The 22,866-nt window shown below is 34.7% G+C and overlaps 2 protein-coding genes across 2 annotated transcripts; both read left to right on the top strand.

Moving 5' to 3' along the window:
- Positions 1–10,203: 10,203 nt before the first annotated feature.
- Positions 10,204–18,575, top strand: LOC145556250 (uncharacterized). Its single transcript, XM_081617902.1, has 5 exons — positions 10,204–10,659; positions 12,691–12,942; positions 16,421–16,489; positions 17,472–17,664; positions 17,954–18,575. Exons 1-5 carry the CDS (start codon positions 10,240–10,242, stop codon positions 18,376–18,378), a joined length of 1,359 nt encoding a protein of 452 aa, XP_081474028.1. The 5' UTR covers positions 10,204–10,239; the 3' UTR covers positions 18,379–18,575.
- Positions 18,576–21,471: 2,896 nt separating this feature from the next.
- Positions 21,472–22,767, top strand: LOC145556249 (guanine nucleotide-binding protein subunit gamma 1-like). Its single transcript, XM_081617901.1, has 4 exons — positions 21,472–21,745; positions 21,969–22,021; positions 22,153–22,197; positions 22,334–22,767. The coding sequence occupies exons 1-4, from the start codon at positions 21,566–21,568 to the stop codon at positions 22,413–22,415; spliced, it is 360 nt and encodes a 119-aa protein (XP_081474027.1). The 5' UTR covers positions 21,472–21,565; the 3' UTR covers positions 22,416–22,767.
- The last annotated feature ends 99 nt before the right edge of the window (positions 22,768–22,866 follow it).

Genomic DNA, 22,866 nt, shown 5'->3' with positions numbered 1-22,866 from the left:
AACCCTACAAACCATAAACCCTCCAAACCCTAAACCCTTCAAACCCTAAACCCTCCAAACCCTAAACCCTTCAAACCCTAGACCCTTCAAACCCTAAACCCTCCTCCAACCCCAAACACTTATATATGATCGATCGTCATACTAATTAAATTCTTATGTACCTCTAATGATGTAAAACTTTTATATACTCCGTATTTTTTTACGCTTATAAAATAAACTTGATTTCTTTTTGTTTCAATATATTTAGCTATAAATTATATATATATATATATATATATATATATATATATATATATATATATATATATATATATATATATATATATATATATATATACAAAATTTAGTGTTCACGAACAAATTACAGTCGTCAGCCGTTGAATAGTCGATCTAAATTTAAAGCCGTTGATCTATCAATATGTGACAGTCCAGTAAAAAAAAAAAAAAAAAAAAATCAATATGTGACAGTTGCATTAGTAGGACTACAGATACGATTTTCAAATGTTTGTGTGAGATTTTTGAAAGTATGAGTTTGGTAAAAAGGACATTGTTTAGTTTGGTAAAAGGACATTGTTTTACCATGGTAAGTCAGGAGTAGGCTAGCTATGATTAGGGCTAGGTAGGTTGTAGGTATGATTTATAAACGTTGGAAAGGGTGTGGGTGAATATTTTTTGGATTCTTGTTTCAATTTCTATGACAATAGATTAAAAAATAAAAATTATTTTATATTCTAAAGTATTAGTAATTAAAAAAATTAATTATTGACAATTTAAATTCTAACTTTCTAAGTAGTCTATCAAATTTTTATTCAAAAATTTAAATCTGCATTATAATCTGTCAATTGTACATGCATTTTATAAATGACAGTATTTCTAAAAATATTTAAGTTTGCTTGGACATCGAATTCTTCTATGTAGTAAATCGTAGTTTGCTTGGTGTTCGAATTATTCTTTGTAGTTGATCGAAGTAATGAACTCATCGAACCTCAATTGTTCTTTGGTTTGTCAGATTTATTGTACAAAACTAAAACAATCAGAATTGGAAGTCAAACCCTCCAAACCCTAAACCCTAAACCACTAAACCCTAAACCCTCTTAAATCCTTAAATAAGCCATACTAAGTTCTTATTGTATCGTCTTTTTTTGTTTTAAAAATTAAACTCTTCGCCTTAATTACAAAATAGAATTGTACATTTTAAAATTGACAGTAAAATCTAATTTTTGTTTTAAAAATTAAACTCTCCGCCTTAATTACAAAATAGAATTGTACATTTTAAAATTGACAGTAAAATCTAATTATAATAGTTGATTTGGTGATCGAATTCTTCTCTGTAGTCGATCGTAGTAATGATGTTCATATATTGTTCCTCTATATAGCTGATCATCGAAGCTCAATTGTTCTTTGGTTTGTGAGATCGAAATGAACTCTAATTATGTCAATAAACGTAACAACTTTGATAATTTTATTTCATGTATTCCCTATACACAAACTCTAAAACCTAGAAACCCTAAACCCTAGAAACCCTAAACCCTAGAAACCATAAACCCTACAAACCCTAAACACAAACCCCACACCCTTAGATATGATGTTATTTAACCCTTCAACCTTTTAAATCGTAATTATGACTCAATCACTTGTATTAAATTGTAACTCAACTCTAGTAATCTCTAACAATTTTTTTGTAATAAAAATCAGCATTATATTAAATAAAAGAATTGTACATTTAATAATTGCCAGTAACCAATTTTATTGTTAAAGCATATTTTTTTTTTAAAAAACAATGTTAGATCATACTTTTAGGTGTAAGGTTATGCGATATTTCCATAAACTTACAATAAATACTATGAAATCGAATCTGAGCAGATTAATCAAGTAATTTCTTTGTTTATAGGCGTTGATGTTTTAAATTGTACCCGTTGATTGATTTACCACAATGTGAAAATTGCATTAGCAACAGTACATATACGATTTTCAATTTGGCGTGTAAGATATTTGGAAGTATGACTGGAGAGGTAAAAAGAAATGGATTCACCGTGGTAAAATGGTAAAATGTGAAGTGTTAGGATAAGATTTGGCCTAAGATAAAGCTAGGATAGCTACTTACGAGTATGCTTTTGGGAAGTTAGAAAGGATTATAGCTGCAGTGCTGAACATTCATAGGAAGATACATGTTTCCCTTTTTCTGTTAAACAATTTTGACAGGCCTCAATGTGATTTTGTAAGCGTAGACAATGTCCTTTAGTTAATACCTTGCGGATAAAGGACAACTCCTTTTAGTACAAAATTATATGTTATTATTATTATTATTATTATTATTATTATTATTATTATTATTATTATTATTATTATTATTATTATTATTATATTTAATTAGTGTAGACATGATTTGTAATTATCTTTAATACAACTGTTTATACAAATACATACAAAGTAACTTTTTAAAACTAGATACAATTAGTGTAATTGCATGTATAAAAAGATAAAATTGGACTACCTTTTTATAAACCCAAAAGTCCAAAACAAATATTGGAGTAGTGTAAAAATCAACAAATAAAAAAATTTGGGGGGATGGGAAATGTGGCTGCTGGGATTCGAACCTAGAACCAAATATAGTGTGTAGGTAGAATGTAAACCAATTGAGACAGTCATCGACCGTGGTATAATTAGGAAACAAATATTATATATAGTATGGAACTATTGCTTTGCACTCTAATTCTCATTTGCATAATTTAATTAATATTTTAATTGAAAAAAAAGGTGTATTCCTACGCAAGGGGGGTTATATAAGACTTCACAAAATAACTTATTCACCAACATCATCCACACATAGATATTCATCCGAAATGAGTTCCTCCGCCCCTTCAAATCTTAACCCTAATGGTATCCCTTCCATACTCGGTCCACCACGTAGGAAAAGGAAGACTTCTAGCGGGCGTCCCAGCCTCTTGGAGCAGTTAGCGTGTGCCATGAGGGTCAGAGAAAGAAAATGTCGCGCTAGACTGCAGTCTCATCGTTCTGTTCCTGACCTCATTGAAGATCCTGTACATGACCTTACGAAACCAAAAGGAACTGTTGCCGAAGAGAAGGTTGTTGATGCTGAAGACAACAAGAACGTCGTTGCTGCTGCTGAAGAGAATAAGGACGTCGTTGCTGCTGCTGAAGAGAACACGGACATCGTTGGTGCTACTGAAGAGATGGAGGACGTCGTTGCTAATGCTGAAGAGAACAAGGACGTCGTTGCTGCCGTAGAAAACAAGGAGGATGTAGCTGATCAGGAGAAGAAGGACGTCGATGGTGCTGAACAAAAGAAGCCCGTTGCTTCTAAGGATGTTATTGTTGAGATAGAAGATGATGAACTTGATGTTGTGGTTGTCATGGCACCTCCTACTGCTAAGCCAGCGCCTGTTGCTAAGAAAGGGCCAAGGTTTAGGAAGGAAAGGCCTGGAGTATTAGCTCCAAAGATCTCTTTCAGGATTCGCAGCCTAAACGACGACGATCCAGGGCTCGAATATGAGCTTAGGATTAATGAAACATTCCTGAAAATTTACTATGACTATGCTAGGAGGGTGGACTGTCATTCGGATGATATTACTATAAGGAATGCTCGTGGGATCCTTTATTGTACTCACAATCCAATAGTGGCTGGGATTGTGAATGGGGCTGTCCTGTGAGTTCGTGGCCACCGGGTAACTTAATCATTTTATTTTGCTTTTGTTTTCATCAAGTTAAAATTATAAGTCATTTTAGGTGTTAATTTCATTAAAATTTAATTTTTAAACTCGTTGACTTTTACCTGCTAAACACGAATTTAATTTTTAAACCTGTTAAAATCTAATTTTTAAAGTTGTTAATTTCGTTCAAATTTTATTGTTAATAGTCGTTAAATTATTTATGGTGTTAATTTAGCTAAATTTTAGCTATTAATCTTGATAAACTTTGTAGATCTTACTGTCTTTAAATTTCGGCAACTATTATTCAGTTATTAATTATTGAAGTACTTTATGGATTTTAACTTAATGTGAACAACTCAAGTGGATTAAATCCATTGTAAAACTGAATTAAATACATAAAACACGTTTTTGGATTTTAGTTGTTAATTTCGGTAATTTGTAGTTCTTAATGTCGTTTAGTTGAGTTAAAACAAAGTTGTTAAGATAGCAATGAATGAAAGTGGTTAAAAAAAATATTAGTTGATTTAAAACACAGTTGTTGAGTTAAGATAGCAATGAATGAAAGTGGTTTAAAAAAATATAGTTTATGTCATTAAATTTAGTTAAAATGTAGTTGTTAATTTCTGCTTTGATTTGATTTGTAGAACCATGCTGATGGCAACATGGATGTTCGTAAGAAGCTAGTCATTCTTCGAGAGCCGCGAACACGGTCAGTGAAGAAGAAGGTGTTGCTTAAGCTGGATGACTCTCTGGACGGGCTGTTTCGAGCTTGGAGTGAGGAGGTCAATGTAAGGCCCAACAAAATCCTGATGATTCATGAGAACAAAAAGGTTACTCCAATTCACCTAGTTCGGGGTGCGGCCATGAGGAATGGGGATGAAATATTTTGCTTCACAGACAAGTAGGTCATGTGTGAACAAAATCATGTATTAAGCGTCTAGGGTAGATAGTGAATGCAATCGCCTTTTGTAGGAAGCCCGAAGGACCTATGTATTAGAAAGTCCCCTTAGTATGGGCATGATGATGATGATGTATTGCTTTTGAACTTGAAGCTTTTAACTTGCTTATGAACTTGATGTTAAGTTGTTTTAATTAGCACAATATGCAATTGTTTGAATTAACAATTATCCCTGCAATTATCACATTACCTCAAATTTTAATAACTATAAAGTGTACTTTGATACAATTAAACTTGTAAAACATACAGTACACTAAAATTATACACTTCAGCACAACTTATGAAATCTATAACATACAATTATAAATTATACAATGCCATAAAATTATGACAAAGTCCATTTGACATAAAATAAGGCCAAAAATAAAATTGACCAATACATTGGGCCAAAGGAGCCCACAAACCCACAAACCAGATATCAGGGGCCTTATTTCTGGGCTTTACCCTTACACATTCCAAATTGGAAACTGAGTATTCAAGGCCTTTTTTTACTGGGCTTTACCCTTACACAAATTGGAAACTGAGTTTTCAACTTAACTGAAAATTGAATATTCTTTTGTCAAAAAAAAGAAAATTGAATATTCAATTAAGTTAAAATAGTAATTAAGAATATCCAATTCCTACAACTATCATCATTATTCCAGAACATTACACATTCTAAAAACTGAGCAAAATAAGCCCAAAAAAAAACCAGATATCAGGCATATTTTCTGGGCTTTACCCTTGCACATTCCAAATTGGAAATTGAGTATTCAACTAAACTGAAAATTATATGTCACAAAACAAACTACAAATTATATGTCAAAAAAACAAAACTGAAAATTATGTGTCAAGAATTAACCAATAAGTAAATATAAGAATATCCAAATCCAACAAATATAAGAACCCTTAATACATTACACATTCTAAACTTAGAATTGCGTTCAACACATGCTACATATTACACACTGTACATATTGTTACCTCCCTTGCAGTTTAGAATCACCTCATGCATTCGGCCCCTTCTTTGCTTAGCCTTGAAGTTAACCCCAGGCACTGGTAAATCATGTATCTGCATCCACACAACAGAGATTCAGATTCAACGTACACAGGTGAAACAACTACTATAAGATCAAACCTCACATTATTCACTCCAGCTTGGGGTCCAACGCTATCCTGTGCATCCCTTGGGTGTTGTTCACCATAGGCAATATCCAATAGCTTGATCCACCACAAGGAAAGACCACACAAATGAAATTCAAATTAAAATTGGTTACTCCTCTATACACCATATTTGTTTGAAGGACTGTGCAATAAAACACATACAAAAGTGCTTACCCCAAGTTTCCCGTAGTCGCCAGACAGCAATTTGTCCGACTTTGCTGCCATCCCAATCTGCTGCATAGTCCACACTTTAATTCTAGGAAAAACACCCCACTGAATAGGATCCCTATCCAAACGATCCAAGTACAATGTCTGCCAATATGTTGAAAACAAGCAATTACTAAGAAAGGAACCACAAAGAAAAAACAAAACAAGCAATAATACACTGAAACACACATACTACAGCAAATATTGCACACCCGCCGCATCCACTGGCAAACCCATTAGCATAGAAACGTCGAGCAAAACTTTGTACGCTCTTCAGCACCTTCGACAGCACTAAAGAGCACCAGTCATACGCAACTGCCTCCATAGCACAGCTTATTGCAGGTAGTAGGTCAGACGCAAGTCGGGGTGACTGAGTGGGACACAACACCATCTCTAAAGAAATTATCAAGAACAACGTCTTGAATTCCTCTTCCTCTCCAACATCGAAGTACCCCTCCAAGCGACTCATCATATCTGAACTTAATGGTATGCCTACAGACGTGTAGACCTGACCAGATTGTCCCCCAGACTTGGACTCCCACGATTTACCATACTTCAAAATTATATTCTGAACCTTTACACGTTCATGATGGGTCATGGTTTTTGTACAAGGAACAGTCCTAGAACCCATTGGTATCCCTAGTACCCACCTAACCTGATTCTTTGAAAACTTAAACTCTATATCGTTGGGACTTCTAAACATTTCACCAATTGGATCCATCCGTGTCATGACCCAATATGCCAATTGTCTTGGTAAATGCATATCTAAAGCAAGATGTAAAAGACTACCAAATCCCATCTCACAAACCCAACGTCTTCTCCTATCATCAAATTTCTGACATATGCACCCAAATGACTCGATGCGGCAACCCATGTTAGGAGGCTGCCAATGAAATCACATTAATAAAGTTAATGTTCCTCTCCTAGACCCACTGACCACTTAATCAGGAAGCAAACTTACCCGACTTGATGCCTTGGTATGTTCAACCATCACCTCCGCTCTACCTTTGACAGTCCCTCCATAACTTAATCTGTCATCCTAATCACACAAAAAAACAGTATACTTAATTCATTCGTAAACATTAACCATGCAAAAACACAGTGAGAACAATCTTAGATTGAGTATTGTAGTACCTTAAACAATTCTGGATACAAATGCATGGTCTTCTGCTCACATACCTTACGCTTCTTACTGAGCCCATACCCCTCTTCAACATCTTCAACCACAGCCCCAATCTTCATCCCAAAACCCCTCACCATTGTACGTTTATTCTTACCATTCCCCGCTAACATTTTGATAATCCTGTCCGAAGAACGATTATATCAAATTTGCTGCCACAAAACTCAATCTACCCACAAACAATTAATGACTGCATAATTCACCTCATTTAATTAACACAATATCACATAGATATAATGAGTAATGAGCACCAGTGAATGCATAATTTAACTCATTCCATCAAATGAACATTACAATACAACATAAATCACATCATTCAGTCAACTGAACAGTCCACCATAACACAATATAACATATATAGAAAGAATAATGAGCACCAATGAATCAATAGTTCACCTGATTTAACACAATATCACATAGATAGAATGAATAATCGTCACTAATGAATGCACAATTCACCTCATTCAATCAAATCAAATGAACATCTCAACAGCGTAATTCACCCCATTCACCGAACATCAACATTTCCAATATTTAATAGCAGCGTAATCGCAATAATTGCATTATTTAATTCCGGAAAAATTAATACCTTTTGTAGCTTTGGTTCTGCATCTGCAACCCTATCCTGTAACTGCAACCCTAATTCTGTCAATTGAAACAATCACCGAAAATTGACCCTCAACCCTACAACATTCGAAGAAACAAGAACCAAGCGCCCAGTACGAATTGAGAAAAAACAAGCCAGTTCGAATTGAGAAAAAAACAAGCCAGTTCGAATTGAAATAAAAAAATTGAAATAGAAATCAGTGAGAACCTGGATACAATGTTTCCGCCCAAATTGGAGATTCTCCTCTTCGTCTTCGACTTCAATTCGGCAGTGAGAAAAAGTTTGAAATTCAGGTCGCCCAGATTCGAACTTGTATTTTTACCCATGAATTCGCCCAATTCAAATCTCCGTCAAAGAATAACGGCGTATGCCAGCAAGTATTACAGCTGGCAAACCAATTCTAAACACGTAAGATTAATTGGGCCAGCTCAGTCGTCCATCAAGTGACTTATAATAGGCGAAATGTCGTTTGTACCCCCATGAGAAACAATCCCTGTTTCTCACGATGAGAAACAGGGAATTCGCCGTTTTTTTGCTAGCAATGTTGCGTCTCATCACTATATATTAACCTTGTTCCACATGTCGCAACATCATCTTTTTTTTTTTGTTGGGGGTGATAATTCTCAATGATAAGATATATGTACAGCTATAGGAGTAGTCAAATCTCAATTGATAAAATTCTGCATTGTTAAGATATGTACAAGTGCTATAGAGTATTGATCTTTTGACATGTATTCTTTATTGACGTGCATAGTTATCGAATTGCTGTTCATGTTTTGGATTTTTTGACTGTGTATATCAGTAAATCTCACTTTATACTACAAAACTATTTTTTGGTATGGATCTTTTGGCATGTTTTTTTTATCGGTGATTGTCACGTTAATTCGAAACGGAATCAAAACTATTTTTACATGTCTTTCCTTTCATTTATCCTTGTTTGTCTTCCACTCCTCACCCTACAAGCAAAGATCCATTATTTTTCCAATAAATCTCACTTTATACAAAATAATACGGAGTAATTTAAGTTAATCAACTTCGATATAGAAAAGCCTCAAAAACTTGTGCACAAAATAACTTTTGATGAATTTGTTGTCCACCTAGGTCATTAATTTAATATATCAATATGTATCTTCCCGTATTCCACCTCACCCATGACTAAAACTCATGTCCATCAATGAGTCAATAACCTTATACTCCCAATGGTTGCCCATAATATTAGCGGACGAATATTAGCATTTAATGAGTCTACTCTGTATCATATGATTAGACATGTTCAATGGGTTAGGGGCCCATTTAAAGCCCTAGTCCAGCCCTTTTATAAAAGGGTTTTACCCATCCAACATTTAAATGGGGCGGGCTTTTAAAGGGCTATTAAATAATGGGCTTTAAAGGGTTGAGTCTAAGTTAAAAAGGGTTGAAATTAGATAACACTTATGAAGCTTTTTTATCCTAAATTTTCTGTTTATTTCTAAAACTTTCTAACGTCAGTTTCAAAAAAAAAAAAAATTCCCTTTAAAAATCCCCTATTTCCCCCAAATGATGAACCCTAAAAAAATTCCCAAATTCTAAATCTTCAATTTATCACCTTCTTGCTTGCCGCTCTCAATCGTTGATTCCGTCATATCATTTCAATTACCAAGGTATGTTGTTCGATTTCGCTCAATTCTTCTCGATTAGTTCTCGATCATATTCAAGTAGTACAATTTAATTTCCTTTTTTCAATTATTTTGATTTGTTTCATCTGAAATTTGTATGTTTTTTGTGATTTTCATTATTAATGAGAAGATTAATGTAGATCCGAAACAGACACAATGATCCACTTCTCTGCCCGAAAATTCGAATATGGGGTGACTTTATCAAAGTTGGGTTTAATAGAATTCCAATCAACTTTAGGAAAATGTATGGTTTCAACATCATGAGCTTGTTTTTCAAAGCAAACAAGTGCAGCATTATAACCAACATTACGAAGGAAGAAAAGAGCAGCAACAGTAGCAAGTAATTTTGGGGATTTTGAGCTGAACCCTTAGTGGGTATTCGATCTTGGACTAACATTTGAGCAAATTTCAACACCCTTTAATTTTCACTCAATTTTTGATCAAAATTAATCAATTTTTTACCAAATTATATTGTGTCTACTTTATGGTTGTTTTGGATTGTTTATACATTTTAAATGGGCCGGGCCGGGTCGGGCTTAATGGCTCATGGACAATATCGGCCCATTTTGGATTAGGCCCGACCCGGCCCATTCTAGATAAAGCCTTGTTCGGCCCGGCCCGGCCCATTGAACAGGTTTACATATGATCTTGATTGAACCATTATAATTTTAGCCCCTATTCGACCCATATAAATTAAGGATAAACCCAAATTCGTCTTGACCCAAATTCAGTTTGGACTCAAACAATCAGTACAAGAGTACATATACTGATATACTGATTATGTTCAGAAATCTTGGAGAGAAAAAACAGTGTCTAAAATGGCAAGAGCAGCAGTCTCAGCATCCCTAAAACTCTTCTCTCTCAAATTATCTTCTCAATCTCTCTCCTCCATTCCCACTTCTCTCTCCTTCACCACTTTCCATGCTCCTTCTTCCTCCCAGAGGAAGAAGCAGGAAAGGAGGAGAGAGATTGAGAAGCCGTCTTCTTCTTCTTCCGCCATTGTTGTAGCTTCAAGCTCATCGAAAGCAAAGTCGAAAGCGGCTTTGGCTGTCGTGAAGAGGAGGACGAGGTCTGATAAGGAATTCGATGAGGAGTATATTAAGAAATATGGGGATGAAGATAGTCATATTCCTGTTATGCTTGGTGAGGTTATGGATGTGTTTGATTCTTCTTCGTCTTCGTTTCGCCTTCGTTCGTTTGTTGATTGTACCCTGGGTGCTGCTGGTCATTCTTGCGCTGTCAGTTTTCTTTCTCTCTATGAATTTTATTTAATTTAATTGCAATTTGGTGTTAGAAATTGAGGTTATTGAAATTGTTTGATTAGTGTATGTTTTGTTGGATAAATTCAACTTATTTGATTGAACTGTTGATGGTGTTGGTTGGTTTTGTGTGCGAATTTGTTATCGAAACTATTAGTGTTGTATGTTAATTGCACCGGCTCCTTACCTACCTTATGGAAGGATAGGGTTATGGTACCGCTCTCGAGTACGAGTTTTAATCTTGGCATTTCGCATTTGAATCTTTGGTAGTCACTAATGGTATTCTGAAGTCAACTGAGCAGCCTGCTGGAATGTTAGCAAATGAGTAATAATGTGTTTCAATTGTAGGTAAATTCGGGTGTATGTACGAAATTGTAGAATGGTGGAGAACCGTCTTAAATATTGCTGTTATGTAACAAAAAAAGGCCACTATCTTATTATTTGTTGTTTGTTGCCGTTAACATTGTGTTCATCTTTGTGTATTCCTTCTATGTGCTTTTATTTTTCCTCTGTGAGGTTACTTTAGCAAATTTGAAGTCTTCTCGTGAGTTATTTCAGAATGTATCTCTTGCTTTGAGCAACAAAATGAAAAACCCTAAGTCAAATAAAAGAATATTTATATATGTAGGTAATTGCCAATTGGTTATAAGATGGAACCTCACTTTGGTTATGTTAGTGGGCGTCTCTCCCCTGTGTCTCCTTTATCCATTTTAAGTTTTTAACACAAAATAAAGCACTCTAGACAGTGATGACATTGAATGAGAATCAAGCTTTATACACAGAATTGCCTTCCTTTAATAGTTGTGTTGTTCACTTGTTTAAAGCACCCTTGGGTCATTAAAGACACTTAACACAAGTACATTCTTGTCATCACTACCATTTGTGTTTTCTACCCGCATACATGTGCTTTGTCCCTTGCTCTTGTCGCCAATAAGCAACTCCTGTCTAGATTAAAATTTTGCGACTCTTTCCCACACAAGACTTGTACCTTTGCCGCCAAAGAGGCAAGAACATGCCACTCCATCCGGTGTCAAAACACTTAGACCATGTGCCCATGACATCATGCACCTCAGATTAGTAATCAAACTGACCTATGCATAACTCCTCAATTTGTTGTTGATGGGCCTCAACCAACCAACAAATTATCTTAGCATTCTTAGGATTGTTGAAAACTCATTATCTATATGATTATACACCGTATAAGCTAAGATCATGTGCTCCAATTATCATATGGCAATCAGATAAGTTTCACTCTTTCTACCGACCTTATAAATATATCTAGCATGTATATTCTTAAAAAAAAAAAACTAGATTAGGTGATAGGTAAAACTTCTCAGGAACAAACCTAATATTTGCGCAAGAAACTTCAGGGATTGGAGACAGAGAAAGAAATATTCAGGTTTTTTTTTTTTAGGAAGACTTGGTTGAGGTTCTTGCTAATCAAGCTCATCACTCCAAGTTCAAGAAAAGATAAGAAGAAATCATAGTGAGAGGTCCTAGAAGCTTTAAAAACATTGGAGTTTGGATTCTAAGACATGGGCTGCCTATTTCACCTCATATATGTAATTTGGGAGTTATTTGAGAGTCATTTATGGTTGAGTCTGAACTTTATGCAACTATAAAGCTTTAGTCCCAAAATGAGTCTGACCAGTATCATGTAATAAATTTTGGTGAGCTTTGGGGATTATAACCTATCATGATATTCCAGCCCTTTTATAAGTTTGATGCTGATGCTTTATTACATCATTAAGTCTGTTTTTTCTGTATTGAAGGTATGAAGTTATCTATAGTGGTAATGCTATTATGTAATTTTTGTCATTGAGTGGAGGGTTTTTTTCCTAGTAGAGTAGTGTATACCTCATATGGTTTACATCTCATGCTAAATATGGGTATCCATATGTTTTCCCCTTTATATCGTGAATACTAGTTTAATCATAAACCCTCAGTTGACATGGAGGATACTAATAAAATTTCATTATTGATGCTGATTTTTGTAAATACAACCCACAGATAATTCAAGCTCATCCTGAACTGCAAACATATATTGGATTAGATGTTGATCCTGTAGCCCATGACAAGGCTCAATCTCGAATCAATAATATGCTGAACAGCACTCCTGCTTGTTCAAATACCAATCTGAAAGCTCATATGCTTTTGAGGAACTTCAAAGAAATCAAACAAGCAATTGGTCAGGTTGATGAAAAGCTTTTACTCTCTGGAGTTGATGGGATTTTGATGGACTTAGGAATGTCATCCATGCAGGTAAGCTTTTAAACATTCTCTGCAGACTGCAGTAGTACAATTGAAATTTTTAGTATTATATAGATACATATATATTATGCTGTGATTTTCAAATTTGAATTTCTTTGTTTTTAGACAACATACATGGTGCAATTGGTTTAGTTTTTGAAATGCAAGATAAAAGGTTCAATCTGTTATAGCTGCTGATTTCCCCTGTAATGTATGATTCCATGCCTGACAGTATACTCTGAATGTACATATCGATCTATATGAAATTTCAATGTTACATAGAGATGCTCCCATGCTCTTCTCAGAAACACTTGCTCTGCCAGAGTAAAATTAAGGCCACTTTTTCAATGCACCAATGTTCATATCTCTCTATCAAAGCTTTCTATGTCTTGTGTCCACTCTTTCCAATGAAGAGATCTCTAAAGCATATCTCAGTCAATATATAGCCCCAATGTAAAAAAATGATCCATAGAAACTGCATACTTTTTTATTCAGCTTTTTTTGATGTGAGTTAATGGTTTCATTCTGAAATGGTGGTTAATTCTCTTAAAAGGTAATTGATCTTCTTTTAGCTGGTAATCTTCTCATTTCTTAATACCAAACCGTAAACTCAATATACCCATTTTCTTTGTCCTGTCTATCATGCAATTCTTTATCTCTTCATTTCAACTCTCACTTGATGCAAAATAAGAATGACAAGGGGTCAAACCATGTAGGATCTAACTCTAGCCTAATAAACAATGGGACCTTAAATCTGAGTCCGACTCCAAAGCTCCCAATCCGCCTCCGAGTCAATCAGACTTTACTGCCTCTGACCCTGACTTAGATCTGACCTGATTAAAAAATAAGTTAAGCCATTTTTTACATGTCCATATATATATATATATATATATATATATATATATATATATATATATATATATATATATATATATATATATATATATATATATATATATATATATATATATATATATATATATATATATATATATATATATATATATATATAACACATATTCTTGTTCCTAATTGTATAATTTAGAAATCAATTGCAATCAAAATGTATTGTCTACTCATCTAGAAAATGGCAGCATAAAGATTGAATTTTGAGACTATCAAAAATATCTTTCTTGATGCAATTAATACTTCATAACTTCTAAATCCATATTCTTGTGATTTTCAATCCTAGACACCTAGGTAACAATTAAAAACAACAAGTAGACTTCATTTTACGCAATCAATTTAAATATTTTTTTTTCAAGAAACAAATTTACATTATATTGGTAATATAAGCAATCATCATTTCATTGAGAGGAAAAGAGGAGGGACAGTAAATTGATTTTGTCTTTATCATATTATTAAGTTAGTTTCTTGGCTTCATGATTTAAATTTGCAAATTGATGAGAAGGTTTTAGCTTATGGACTTAAATCTCTTAACTGTTTATTGAAGAAGAGATAAGAGTGTGAGAGAGAAATTAGAAGATTCAAATTTGTGAATAGAAGAATGCAAATGAAGTAATGAACAGGATGAATAGAAGAGGGGTGGGGGAGTCAGAATTGGATAAGGTTTGGAAATTTAAATAAAAGAGCTCTCGGTAATTATGACTCACAGGTTCATTTTCATTACAGATCAAAATCTAACTGGGTTCACTTGGACTTTTTTCTTTGGATGAAGTCGGACTTTAATTGGTTCAAACTGAATTGTCATCCCTAGCACAAACACTTTCACACCTAACAGTAACTTTTATTTTCTATGGGGCTGCATGACCTGTAACCACTGCAATCTAACTTTGATTGGGTTGGGGCTTGAGAGTCATAGCCTAGAATTAACTCAATGAAGTACCTCTAGTTTTCTAAGTCCTTTCATTTTCTTTTACAGATTTCCCATATCCTTCAGATTTGTAAATTTTTGGTTTATCTTCACACCTCCATAATCTCATCCTGCTACTCTTTTGCATAATTATTCAGTTCTTCCCACCCTTTTCATGTTAGCTGATTGAATTATGGTCTATGTATCTGTTTGGTAAAGTGTAGATTGGAGCAAAGAGTAGAACCGACCCCATTGGATTGAACTAGTCAATCTACTATTCAATGTTTTTTGGTAAAGAGTAAAATGAAATGAATCTACAATTTTTGTAAATGCTAAATAAAGGTGCATTATAATAGATTTACCTCCTTGAAATTAATATACTCATTATTCCTTAAACTATAGGAAATTTTGTCAGAAAGGACCTTTTAAGTGCATTTCTTTGTCTAAAAGGACCTTTTAAAGCCAAAGTTGTGAAAGGGGTACAAATTTTGGAAAAAAGTTGTGACTTGGGACCACATGCCGAAATGTCAACGTTGAGTGGTCAACTTCGACGTTAACCAACACTTGCAGCCACCAATTTCCTCCACCCCATCGCCTCCTTCGTTCTCCCCCCTCCCCTTTCACGACAAGTTGATAGTCCAAGCCACCCCCTTTCTCCTCCGTTGCCGACACTAACCCCGAAACCCCATCCCCATCCCTTTCACAGCAACCCACTTCTCCCCTTTCCCCACCTCCACTCCCTTTCCTCCACCTCGATTGCTGTATAATCTTCAAACAATTTCCTACCCCCAAACCTTATAATTTAGGGATGAGAGAATAAAGCAAAGAGAGAAGATGAAATCAAATTTCTAAATGAGTTTAATGAAATTAGGGTATGAATTAAAATTGGATTAATTTGTGACGAATTTGGGGAAAGTTGAGATCTTGAATATTAAGAACTCTTACCGGGGAGTAAGTTGAAAAAGAAGGGGGTGGGTAATTGGGTGAGGAAAAGGATCGGGGACTCGGGGTGGAGGAAAGGGAGACTTGGGTGCTGCTTAGACAATGGAGGGGGAGAGGGGGGCTAATTGGGGGGGGGGGTCTGCCGTGAAAGGGGAAGGGGGAGGGGTTGGGCTAGGGTGGTCAACGCCGGAGTTGGTGGGTCAAATTCCACTTTCCGGCATGTGGTCCCAAGTCACAACTTTTTTCCAAAATTTGTACCCCTTTCACAACTTTGGCTTTAAAAGGTCCTTTTAGACAAAGAAATGCACTTAAAAGGTCCTTTTTAACAAATTTTCCTAAACTATATCATAGTTGCCTTATGTTACTGTGTACTCGTAAAATATAATATTCTTATTTTTCTTTTCAATCTACTATCTGCTGGTCTAATTTGTTAATAAAAAAATCTGTTGTGTGCTATTTGCAAGAAATTGTGATTGATGAATTGCATCAACTCATTTATCTTTAGCAGGAGCTTTTTCCAATGAGAATTTATTCGAAATTCAATGTTGTTTATTACTCAGATCACAAAGTTGAAGCTTCAACATTTAATCTGATATGTCGTGTTATTATAATTATGCTTGAGGCATTTGATCCAATTTTGCCTTGTTGCATTATATATTTGTATATTAATTTGTCCTCATCAAGATTACCATTATCATGAGCTTGTAGTGACCACTACAAATTTGCAATTTGCAGGTTGATGATCCTAGAAGAGGATTTAGCATGCTTAACAATGGGCCACTTGACATGCGAATGGATCCTAAGGTATGAGCAAGACTTCATATCACCCTTTTTCTCTTTGTTTGTTGTAAGTGCTACTACCTCCGTTTTTTATTAGTTGACACATTTTGACTTTAGCACTATTCACACACTCCCCTTTGACCATGTTTTTTGATTTATACGTAATGAAAAATATAATCATGTTGGGTCTTGTTTGATTCGTCACAGTATATATTTTCAAAATATCAACTTTTTATAATTTTTACTTATCGGTAATTGAAAATATTAACGTTTTGATTTGTGCATTGGCAAACGTGACTAAAGAAACGTATCAACTAAAAAGAAACGGAGGAAGTATATAACTGTGTCTTTATTTAAGGGATTGTACTAGATTTTTTTTTTATTATTATTATTTATTTATTTTTTTTTTTTTTTTTTTTTGGTTTAAACTATTTGAGAATAGAATCAATTTCCGTTTCTATATATTTGATACATATGACTATATGAGTTTATAAGAGCTATTAAAAAAAAAAAAAAAACAACCACTACCACCCATCATGATTATTTACTAGCAAGATTTGCAAAGGTCCAGATAGGTGAATATGTATGCTATTAATCTATTTTGAAGTCTAGCAGAGAGGAATATTTAGGGTAGTCTCTTATTTATGATAATGCATGATCATCATCATCATCATCATCATATAATGAAGGAATCGATGACTTTAGATTTTGGTTGGTTCTCCGCAATTTCAGAATCTCCCTGTCGAATGGCATGCTCAATACCTTTATTTTATACTTTGTGTGTGTGTGGGGGGGGGGGTGTTGGTTTGTTAGGGGAAGCAGAGGTGGACAAGGAGCTAGATGTGATTAAAAAATGAAGCAAGCAGATAAAATCCATTTATTTACTTGCCATGTTTTGCAGAAATGTAGGATGTACATTGTACATAGCCTCCTATCTCTTGTGTAAATCTTGTTAGAATTTTGGTATTAATTATGTGATTAACTGAATGGAACAGGAATGTAACAGGGTAGCTTAAAGGCAGAGGATATACTCAATTCTTGGCCACCAACTGAGGTTGGGAAAATCCTTCAGGAGTATGGAGAAGAAAGTAACTGGTATTCTCTTCAGAACAAGATTGTCAAGGCTCGTCTAGGTGGCGGATTTCATACAACTGGTGATTTGGTGGATCTTATTCGCGGTACAACATCTAGGGTGAAAGGTATGATTATAGTAGAGCTGACTGTCCATTGCAAGGCTATTATATATTAAAAGGAATGGCTTTTACAATATACATCCTTAAATACAAAGTGTAATTTTTCTGGGATTAAAGGGGTTATATCATTTATTCTCAGGTTTGTGTTAATGTCTTCTTTGCCTGATGTCATTACCATAAAACTAAATTAAAATGGCCGATGAATTTAAGTTTAATGATTGATTTTGCAAGGAAAATATGCCTACAATTAATGGGTATGTGCGTGAAAAACTGATAATTCAAAGTGATTCAACAGGAGGTAGGCAGGGCTGGATAAAGACTGCTGCACGGGTTTTCCAAGCGTTAAGGATAGCAGTTAATGATGAACTCAAAACCTTGGAAAATTCTCTTTACAATTGCTTTGATTCCCTTAGTCCTGGTGGCAGGCTCGCAGTCATATCTTTCCACAGTTTGGAAGACAGGATTGTAAAACAGACTTTCCTCAACATCATCAATAACATTCCGAGAAAAGATGACACTATCATAGAAGAGGGAGGATTTGGAGCTGAACCAAAAGAGTTCAACTATTATCCCGGCGAAAAGGAAGTTTGGATTAAACAAGTAGTTAAAGGCTCTTCTGGGGTAATCCTCACTAAGAGACCTATAACAGCAACTCCTGAGGAAGAGAAATTAAACTCGAGGTGTAGGAGTGCAAAGCTCCGAGTGATTCAGAAGATGTAGGAGAAAGTTAAGATATTAATCAACTTTAGTCCGTGGAGGGAAATTTTTTGCTAGAAGTATACAAACAGTATTAAGGCCAGCACAGCTCTTCATATAAGACTGATTATTTACAAGTTCACATTTCTTACCTATTTTGGATTGCAATGGATTGTTACTCTATCTTCAGTTAAATATATAACAGGAATTACTTCATTTTATTGCCAGGGTATGTGTATATTAGTATAATACATGTAAATGACTGCCTGATTCTGAGATGGGGTGTTCTTTTGAACTAGAAACGCCTCTGATGTACATACATCAGGACAGTGCATAGCGTGCACGTGTCCATGTCCGTGTCTGTGTCCTGTGCTCGCAGGGATGCGTCTCTTGCATATGCCACCCGGAAAGCCTCCAGGTGTACTTTTCTTCAGGTATAGAGTTGATGATCAACAAGGTAACAAGTATGACTACTTGCAAAACTGTTGAAGGGTCAAATCAACGCATGCAAACTAAAAACACTTGCTCAGCTCAGCGCCTCAGCCACTAGAAGGCGGCTTAGATGAATGCTGTTATTTTGTTTTGTTGTTAAAAAGATGGCGTGATTGTTTGACTAGTCCCCAAGTATATTAAGGGGTTGGTGCTTGGCGATATGGGGTAGAATGCAATGATATCCATGCCGCTTTCCTACATGAAATTTGTTGGAATTTCTCGCCTGCTTTAGTAATCCTAGGGATGTCAATGGGGCGGGGCGGGGCGGGGCGGATGTTGGCCTTCCCATCCCCATCCCCACCTAATATTTTCATCCCCATCCCCATCCCCATCCCCGCGGCGGGTCCAATTTTCATCCCCATCCCCGCCCCACCGGGTACAACTCCAAAACCATCCCCGCCCCACCCCCCACTTGGATATCCATCCCCACCAAAAACCCGCCTAATCCCCACCCAAGATCCACCTAATATCCGTATATCAAATACACAATCTTACATAATTAATACGAATTATAAAATAAAACATTATACACATTTTTGTGTTATAATATAAATGTCGTACAAAGTATTATAATTAATATTGTATTTCATGTAATTATTTTATAAATAGAATAAAAGTATGTAATTTTGCTTTAAAAGATATATAGATGTGGGTATGAGGTGGGGATGGGGCGGGTACGAAGTGGGGCGGGGCGAGGATGGGGCGGGTACAACTTAAAATCCACCCCCGCCCCATCACCCATGGCGGGTATGATTTTTATCCCCATCCCCGCCCCACCACCCGCCAAACCGAGACCCATCCCCGCCCCATTGGGGCGGGGATGGTGCGGGTCTCCTACTTGACCCGCCCCACTGACATCCCTAACTACTACCCACCCAACAACCCCTTGAGAGTACAAGCTTCACATCACATTTATGTTTTCAATTTTTCATAAAGGCTATGTGGATTACTTCGTATTAATAACGATGTTTAATACCTTATTAATTATAAAATAATGTTAGTAAAACAACTTTGGTACTCGATTGAACACAATACAATTACATGCACCATAATGTATATGGTATAGGAATTTGAACCTGTGCTTAAATTCTCAATCTTAATCACTAAGTCAATACCTCATTATAGTTATCTATTATTACATTAAACCCTTGTAATTTACCTACGATTACCTCGATTAGCGTGTGCTAATCAGCGTGAACTTTATAAGATAAAATTACACAAATAGCCCATGATGTAGGGCCAGATAAAACGAATCATAGATGAAGGAGAATATGTGTGAGATTCAATTTGCAAACCCTTGAATAATGGCTAAAAATGATGTAAAGTAATTTTCAATCACTTTTTTTCCGACACAATTACTGCCCCATAATGTGTCACCGTGTCATTTTACTTTTCTTCTTCCCACCAACTTTTTCCTTAATTTAGTACTTCAAATTTAAACTAAAGAATCGTACTACAATACTAGTCTTCTACCAAGTACTTTGAGATTTTGACTAAAACAGAGGAATATAAAATGTCTCATCTTTTTTTCTTCTTTTTTAAACTTATCTTTGTACGTAGTATATTTTTTCTTTTAGTTGATAAGACTTTCAAATTAATTTAGGTATCCTTTATAATTTAACAATATTTGTTTTTAAAATGTAATCCAACAAAATGTACAATGAGATAAATCTTCTACTAAGGGTTTGTTCTCTTACGTTGAAATTCATTTCAATTCAGTTCAGTTCAGCTCCTAATTTCCTTCTCTTATAAAATATTCATTTCAGTTCAGTTCAGTTCAGCTCAATTCAGTCAATGAGAACAGGCCCTAAGTAATGATTTTTGAATAGCTATTGAAAAAGATTAGTAATTTATCTAATTTTTTAAATATAGATAGAATTTTAGAGTTGAGGTTTTGGAGAATTGTGATAGAAAAGCTATAAATTGTAGAATATATATTGCTTTTGACTTTCTCTACTCGAGTTTAAGGTAATAGTTATCCAATTTTGAAAAATCTAATTAGTCCAAACTCAATAACATTGTGTAGTAAATGACTTTTTATTGATTTTTTTTTATTAAATGTTGACTTTTAACCTTTTCATTTGGTCAAACAACTAAAAAATTTATTTGGTAACTGGCTTTTTAAACTAGCTGAAGGCCTAAAGTCAAAAATGAAAAACTGCCTGGAAATCTGGAATAGCTTTTATTTTTAGCTTTTGAATATCAGGTTACTAATAATATCTATCAGCACCAAAGGTTCAGAGATGTTATTAAACTGATAAAAAGTCAAAGAACAAACAAACATCCAATTAATAAAACCAACCAAACCGCCGACGACCTATTGCCAAACAAAGCCAATAACAAATTAGAATTATATTAATAGAAACATAGTCCATGGACTATTATACATCAATTGGATTGAAGTAGAGTCAAATTCAAACCAAAAACCAAACTTTTACCCAAATCCTCTAATTATAAATTGTGTGCCTACTAATATCTCAACTAACAATAGATGGAAACAGTTTTCCACAATTAGAAAAGAAAATTAGGCAGACTACCCAAAACATCCCTTGGATAAATGGGTAAAACACAGTAAGCTAATCATAATCATTTTACACTTTTAACACCCATATAATATAAGCTAATCATAATCTATCTTATACTTCTTGAGTTAGTTCTTGAAGTTAAAGTTGCTTACTTTTCTTCATTTCTTTTTCCCTTTTTCTTTCTCTCTCTAAAAATGAACTCACAAAATGAAGAACAAGCTGTAACTACAGAGAAAACTACTGCTGTTTCTGCAAGTTCTGCAACAGTTTCAAGCAGAAACAATGGAAGAATAAAAACCCCTTCAAATTTCATAGGCAGACATCGTTTACAAGCTGCAATTTCTCATCTTGACCAACAAATCCAGTATATTCAGGTTCATTATTCTTTCATTATTGTCCAACTGATTTCTAATACAGTAATAATACGTACTCCCTCTGTCCGGAATTAATAGTTACGTGTAACTTGAACTAATAATGTGACAATTAAATCGAAACAGGGGAAGTAGATTATTTTTTTTATTTGGGATTTCTACATTATTTTATTCTAGCTCAATTCAATAATTATGTTCCTAATTTTTTTCATATATGTGGTTTTAGAGTGAATTAGATGACCTTGATACAATTGGTGGACCTTCCACAGTTTGCAATGAGTAAGTTAAACTTCCTCTAAATCATTTTGGGTTTATTTTCCTTTTTTTTTTTTTTGAGAAAATTTTGGGTTTATTTTCCTAAATATATTATTCTTAATTAATAAACCATTTTCTGTAATTTATAAAAACAGAATAATATCAGGAATTGAATCAGTTCCAGACCCTCTTCTTCCAATGTAAGAACCCATTATTTATTTATTTGTTATTTAAATCATAATTATAAGAATCTAATGTTATTACTTACAATATATAATTAATATTTAATATAACACTTGTATTAATTTTTATAAAAAAAATCTGGGATGTTTACAGGACAAAAGGGCCAGTGGATGTAAACTGGGAGAGATGGTTTGGAGGAGCAAGCAGTTCAAGAAGTCACAGGCGTTGGATCTGAACAACACATTACAACAAACGACAAACAGATGCAGTCTCCATGTCACAAAATTATTACTGTATTTTGTTTGACTAATCATATCTTGTCGACATGTTTGTTATCTAACACCTTATAGAATAATTATATCAAATTACGAGTTTGGGTCCTATCTTATTTTGCATGTTTAATGTTTATATTGTACGTTTGGGTGTGCGTAGAAATAGGTATCACGCACCCAAATGTGTTAGGAGGTCGATCTCATGTACTTTAAGACCAAGTCTTTAGTTTAAAAAACAATTGTGTTAAGGTGTTAGATATCAAACATGTTGGTTGTTTAAAGTTTATTAATATTTGACGGGTTGTCATTCCTCGATTTGTGGTGGCAATGTGTACTTTTGTTTAAAATTATCCCCGCCTTTGCACACCAATTTGCATTGTCAACAAGCCAAAATAGGATGAAAATGAGTGAAGT

The sequence above is a fragment of the Chenopodium album genome, chromosome 8 (assembly GCF_948465745.1).
Source record: "Chenopodium album chromosome 8, dcCheAlbu1.1, whole genome shotgun sequence".
In the NCBI taxonomy this organism is placed as follows: Eukaryota; Viridiplantae; Streptophyta; class Magnoliopsida; order Caryophyllales; family Amaranthaceae; genus Chenopodium; species Chenopodium album.
Note: the sequence above shows the minus strand (reverse complement) of the source record. Positions and strands in the feature narration are given on the sequence as shown.